The sequence below is a fragment of the Epinephelus moara genome, chromosome 14 (genome assembly GCF_006386435.1).
Source record: "Epinephelus moara isolate mb chromosome 14, YSFRI_EMoa_1.0, whole genome shotgun sequence".
Classification (NCBI taxonomy): Eukaryota; Metazoa; Chordata; class Actinopteri; order Perciformes; family Serranidae; genus Epinephelus; species Epinephelus moara.
This window is the reverse complement of record NC_065519.1, coordinates 29,548,087-29,554,894: the sequence shown is the minus strand read 5'-3', so window position 1 is coordinate 29,554,894 and position 6,808 is coordinate 29,548,087. Positions and strand designations below refer to the sequence as shown.

The 6,808-nt window shown below is 42.8% G+C and overlaps 1 protein-coding gene and 1 non-coding gene across 2 annotated transcripts in view; one reads left to right on the top strand and one right to left on the bottom strand.

Annotated features, from left to right (window-relative positions):
* The first annotated feature begins 2,137 nt into the window (after positions 1-2,137).
* On the top strand, positions 2,138-2,219 carry trnas-gcu (transfer RNA serine (anticodon GCU)). Its single transcript has one exon. It is a non-coding gene; the product is annotated as a tRNA-Ser (tRNA).
* Positions 2,220-4,324: 2,105 nt separating this feature from the next.
* Positions 4,325-6,808, bottom strand: part of gjb9a (gap junction protein beta 9a) — a 14,123-nt gene continuing 11,639 nt past the window's right edge. Inside the window, exons 3-4 of the mRNA XM_050062442.1 lie at positions 5,857-6,158; positions 4,325-5,733 (exon numbers count right to left, since the gene is read on the bottom strand). Of these exons, the coding sequence (XP_049918399.1) occupies positions 5,391-5,733; positions 5,857-6,158 (645 nt within the window). The 3' untranslated portion in view covers positions 4,325-5,390. The remainder of the gene's footprint in view (positions 5,734-5,856; positions 6,159-6,808) is intronic.

Here is a 6,808-nt window from a genome sequence, read left to right as displayed (position 1 = left end):
CTAGTAACGTGCAAACAACAGCTAAGAGATTAGCGAGAAAGTCGTAGAAAGGAGGAGAGCTATAAGTGCTTAAACAGAACCAGTGTGGGTTAAGACTTGAAGTAGACGTTAAAGCAACTGTAGTGAGAAAACAGGCTAGCAGAATTCACCAGAGCAGTACAGAGACGCTGTCACAGAAACACCGGAAATGACACAACTCGGTTACCGCAATACCTCAGCACGTCAGGCCAACCTTGTGAATCGAAATTCATCGAAACATGCATGCAGACAGACAACAACAAACCCCAGAGAAGCTCAGATAGTGTGACCTCAATCCCTGCTCAGGACGCTCTCACTCCACTATACCTTTACCTACAAAATAGTTGTTTGCTGCTATATTAAGGCTCTGAATCTTCATACAGAACCTTTAACACATAGCAAAGTAAACCTGTTTCACTTTCTTGCTTTTGCAACAGAAAAGGAAGTGATGCACCTTAAACCTAGAGACCCTTTTTCCATTGGCTCACAGCCCAGGGGTTAGGATCTGCAGTTTGACTCTCTTGGCTGTCTCTTTCTGTTAGATGTGTTCTACCCTGTCTTTGTGGCATTTTTGGAATTTATGTATTTGGTATATCACTGTCACATTATGAATATCCCACTTTGTTGGTAGATTTATGGAACGGATCATGTAGAAAATAAGCAATAAAATCTCAGAAGTGAGAAGAGAACACAGTGTGTCTGTCAACATATTCTGGGTCATTTCTTTGATCACATGAAGCTTGAAGCGCTGGGCCCACAGGGAAGCTGTCCGTACATCATAGCTTGATGCTCTATCTGGGACTGGACTGAGCTCAAATGGCGCAAAAAGGTGTGTGCCGACCTCCATGACCATTTCAGCAGTAATTTAAGATTTTTCTACTTCAATTATATTCATTATTTCTATTTGTTTTCATACAAAGTGCACTGATTCTTCCACTTGAATGAAATCTGACATGTTGAATAACAAGTTACTTTAATACAGCAGTGAACAAAATGTCTTGCTTCACTGCTCATATTCTTGTTTTAATTCATAATGACCATAAGAATGACAGAACCTCACATCATTCACTGTGTCACATAAATCCCTCCTGGTCTGTGTTCAGTTTTCACACTCAGCTATGTTTACCTCTATAAACCAGCAAGTAGTGCCAACTGATATGACACATCCTCATGACGTCTTCCCTTCCTGCCGGCCAAGGTGTTGGGTTCACCTTGAAATAAAGGATAGTGAGCCTCCTCAGCTTATTCATACAGAAGAGCACAAAACATATTCCTGCACCTGATATTCAAGTTTTGTCTGCAATGGTTTGAAATCAGTCGTCATCAGTTTAGAGCTGCTTCATCATGTTCACAGCTTTCAGGCTCTCTAATCCTGCTACATGCAACACCCTGGGTGAACCAGGTGGAGTGCAGTCTGTCTCATAGTAAACTGTGGTGCCCTCTAGTGGTTTAACTACCATACATCTGACATTCAACATCAACACTGAGAAGGGAATTTGACCGAAATGAAAAAAGAATATAATAGTCTCCCAAAATTATGCCCATTTTCTATCAGCACTTATAAGAGAAAGCTTTAAAAAAGAGAACTGTAAGTGTTCCACCACTTTAGTTTTGTGCTTTCATGATGCTGGGGGACTTGGAGGAGGCACATACAATTTATTTTTATATATAGATACGGTCCAGTCTATGCAGCTAAGATATTCTGACATTTGTTAGCAAGTGGAATATTAGAACAAAATGTCAGCAAGGCAAATTTAGATGACAACAACGTTTTAAGTCTGCACAACTCAGAAATTTTTCACATTATTCAATTTCCCCCAAAAACACTGTAGAACAGCTGAGCTTCTTGCTTGCTAGTCAAAAAGAAGTCCCTACGTCACGTACCACGGGCTCTGGCAAATACAATATAAACATAGTACACCACATAACAACCATAGATGCGTCCGAAATAATTCTCTCAATAACTACGCCCTACCATTATTCACTCATTCACTACTCCATTCTCCCTATCTTTTGAACTATATAATGAGAGGTGAGTGATTTCGCACAGCCATAGAATCAACAACACAACGTAGGTGGCTGCTATTCATATTTTGATAGGTTAGAGAGAGCATGCGCAGACGAGGTGGCCGAGTGGTTAAGGCGATGGACTGCTAATCCATTGTGCTCTGCACGCGTGGGTTCGAATCCCATCCTCGTCGGACGTTTTCGTGGTATCAAATAAAATAGTGCTAATGAAACAGATTATGGTAAGTCTATCTAACAAAACTAGTGTTACATTACAATTAAGAAAGGGGTTTTGTTTTGTTAAGAAACCACTTTCTGTTTGTGTTTAAAATACTTAGTCTGAGTGGGCGGAAGTTCGCTGCAGAGATCAGCCTCTCAAGTCCCGCCCTACCACCTCCGGTTGTGTAGCACTTTTCAACCGTTTTCAACACGTCCTTTACTAACTTTTGCGGTGTTTGATCTTGCGGGGATGTAGCCATTTTTCTGTCATGGTTTGCGTCCTGTAGGTGATATTTTTGTAGGTGTGTTACACCAAAACCTGTTTCCCCCCGGCAATATTTTTGCAAGCGCACCGTTGCTGTGGCACCGCCCAGAACGATTGTGATTGGCTGAAAGAAGTACAAGCAGCCGGGGTGTTTTTTTCTCCAATTTCACAGTGAGAGTCGGCCCTGGTGAGCGAGACTAAAACACTGGGAAACGGCAGAAAAGCGATATTTAGGGATTTTTAGGAAGCCCTTGAAGGCAGCAACGGTTCGTGTGCTTCGTGTCTGTATGGTTGGTCTACCTGCGCCGTCCACGTGTGTTGAGGCAGAACCGGCTGCACGGGTAGTGGTGTGTAACCTATAGTCTTACCTTGGTGATTGATCAGTAAGTGTTCACTGTGCTGCCTCTTTTACCCTAAGTGCCTTGCAAAATGTTCAATTTATACTTGGACAGAATCCCCCAAATGTCTGTAGATAAATAGATACTGTAGATAAAATTAGGTTTACTTAACCTGGTAAATGCTGCCATCTAGTGGTAACAGGACATAAACAAGTAAATCAAAAATAAACGCAAGAGGAAGGTATCCATTTGCACAATAACCAATTTAATGGAAAAGTAGGTTACAAACCTCATGATGGCTGATTTTGTTTAGCTGCTTCAGTGTCATGTCTTGATGTCATGCATGCTGAATCACTGTCATTGCTCATGTTATTAGTAACCCTTCCTACTGAGAGACAAGCTGCCAGCAATGGGGGTGGACTCACACCTGTTGACCTAGATCACAGACTACCTCACAGGAACACCACAGTATGTCAGGGTGAGCGACTGCTGCTCTGAGACGGCGATCAGCAACGTTGGCACACCGCAGACGACTGTGCTCTCCCTTGTCTTGTTCCCCATGTACATTTCTGATTTCAAGTACAACTCTGAGTCATGCCACATGCATAAATCCTCAGATGGCACTGCAATTGTGGGGTGTATTAAAAGTGGACAAGAGGGCGTGTACAGGAGACTGGTGAAGGACTTCGTGAAAATGGTGGCGGTCAAACCATCTACAGCTGAACACCTCATAGATGGAGGTGGACTTTCGGAGGACCAGACTGTATCTGCAACTGGTCTCCATCGAGGGGGTCAATGGTCAATGTGGAGGTGGTCAAGACCAACAAATACCTGGGGCTGCAGCTGCAGATTTTTTTTTGAAGTCTTCCATTTCTCTAGTGATCTTCTCCTTGATATTAGGAGCTGCATCGTACTGTACACATACCCTGCATATCTGTGGGGAAACATAATGCAATAGACCTTTCTGCAAAGAAACATTGTCTAGACACATAGCTCTGTCAGCATTTTATTTTACAGACAATTAAATAAGCTATAGCATTGTATGGGTCAATAAAAGCAAGTCTTAAAAAGAAACTATTGGACCACATTATGACATTCCAGTTAACTCGATCAGAGCGGAAGTGGTCTGCTGACCCTGTCTCTGAGGATTTAACCAATGATGAAAGTACAAATTACCTTGTCCTGTAACATCACTCTGCCAGCTCAGCTCGTGTCCAGCTGGTTAGAAATATCCTCCTAGCAAATATCCATAAAAAGACTTAGACCATTTCATACCGAGCCTCGAAAGTGCCAAAAGTGATCTATTTTTTTTATCTATTTGCACAACATAAAAAAATTCTATCTTTCAGGACTTTAGGGACAAAGAGTTAGGGGCTGTGTCCCCAAAACGATTTTCCTGCGGCCAGCGTATTTGTCCAATTATTCGTAATGGCAGCGCCACGTAATTAGGCTATGTCAGAGATGCCAGCAGTGTGACAATGCAAAGAGCATCTAGTCTGCACTTTTGGTGTTTTGAGTTGAAAAAAGTTTAACTTTGGGTCAAATGCTGCACTCATTACTCTCACTTTTCACTCAGCCGTCCGATCACAGTGGAGGAGGGACGAATACCACCAAGATCAACCGTGACATCTTACATGAACAAGCGCTGATCAACAACAACAATGGAGGAAAAATATGTTAATACACAATATATATATATATATATATGTTCCTCTCATGAACAAACATAGACTGGTGGGTCTGTCCTCTCCCCACGTGCTTTAGCCTCCTCTTTATCCAGATTAGGTGCTCCACCTTGCACTGAAGTTTTTACTTCTGTGGATATTCCGTATTATAGCAACTAGACATAACCAAAGCGTCTCAGCTGAACATACGCTGCACAAGCACTTTCCTGAGGAGTGCCTGGCATCTTCAGCTGGGACAAAAAAACGCTTTGATGGACATGAGACCTTAAATCTTGTTGGATAACAACACTTATGTCAGGCGTCAGCTCATCAAATTCCCAGTGACATTTTGGTACCTTTAGTAGAAAAAAATATGAACACACAGAGAACCAGAAGCGTCCTCTCATTCACGCAATTGATAAAGCTATTAACAGTGTTGAAGATACCAAGACAAGTGCTGAAATTTACTTACACCAGGGTGTGACGTGTGACATGACATACAACATATTGATGTTGATTCATAATCAACAATGCCCTGAAACACACCATCACAGTATCATGACATATGAAAGCCAGCTCCTGGATATTTGTCCTTGTATAGTCAGCCATAAGTTGGCACAAAGATAGAAATGTGATATCCATAGTAACACTAGAAGTCCTTTTCTTTAACAGTGTTCTGCAACATACAACCAGCCGGAGTTAGAGAGCCTTCCAACGGAGAGTCATAAATGTTTCATGGTGAGCTGGGTCACAGGATCACGATACACAGGATGAACCCTTTTATCAGTCTTTTGGTCTCATAACTTTATCAGGTAACTTTTGGTCCTGTTGTGTGGTCACCCGTAAGAAACAAATGCCCAGTTTGGTGACCCCTGAGTCCTACAAGGTCGTAGTTATGCCACCTTCTCTGATCTTCTCCCTCTTGTTCAAACTCAGCTGACTGTCTGACAGTGTTGGATCAGTCTTACGATACTGGGATCTGGGCGGGGCCATGTTGGTGAGCTCATGCTGCTCGGCAAATAGGAGCCTCTCGTTGTCTTGGCGGACCCTCAACAACTTGGCAATGCGCTTACCGATGAGGTAAAACATCTCGCAGATACACATGAAGATGCACAGCGCGCTAGATATGACCATGAACAACATGAAGATCTTTTTCTCTGTTGGACGACTGATGAAGCAGTCCACGGTGTTGGGGCAGGGCTCCAGTGAACACTTGGATAACCTAAAAGAAAAGAGTAGACAGGAAGGCAGGAATAAAATGTAATTTCAGTGCATATTCAGTTTGGCCATTCTCTTCAATTTTCATGTTTTTCTGTGATGATGAAAGTAATGGTATGAGCGTTACCTCGGCAGGTCATATCCGTGGTATATCCGATACAGGATGTAAAGAAATGATGTGTCGAATCCAGCTTTGAAGACCAAACTCAGCAGGTAGGTCCACCACAGGCCCCCTCTCTTCTTTCCAGGGTTGGCGTACAGGTGAGAGCCGTGGTGCAGCTCCACATATTTCCTGTCCTTTCCTTCACGGTACTTGACATGAGCCATCACCATCAGAGACGGGCAGGTGACAAAAATAAGCTGCAGCGCCCACAGACGGATGTGGGAGATGGGGAAGATGTGGTCATAGCAGATGTTGGTGCAGCCAGGCTGGAAACAAAGTAAAAGAACTTAAAAAAAAAAAAATGTAACTGCAATAGCCTTTTCTTTAGTGTCTCAGATGGGTAAAATGAGAGATAGAACAGGTTGTGTTTGTGCCAGAGGTAAAAACAAGGAACCTCAGAGGTTTAAAGACGCGATTCTTTCATGTCTTACCATAGCTAATGCAGCTAATAATAATAATAATAAATTTTATTTGTTGGCGCCTTTCTGAGCACCCAAGGACACCTTACAATAAAAACATACAAAAATACCAATAAGACAACATTAAAAATAGATAAAATACATGACAGAAAATTAAACCGGATAGGCAAGTCTGAACAGATGGGTTTTAAGCTGTGATTTAAATTGTTCAATGGAGTCAATCTGACGGATATGGGGGGGCAGAGAGTTCCAGAGTCTGGGTGCAGAGCAGCTGAAGGCTCTGCCACCCATAGTGGTCAGTTTGAAATTAAGGACAGACAGAAGAGCAGCTGAGGAGGAGCGTAGAGCACGGGTGGGGGTGTAAGGGTGGAGAAGGTCTGACAGGTATTGGGGGGCCAGGTTATGGAGAGCTTTGAATGTGAGGAGAAGGACTTTATATTGGATTCGCTGATGGACAGGTAGCCAGTGGAGCTGAATGAGGATGGGGGTGATGTGGT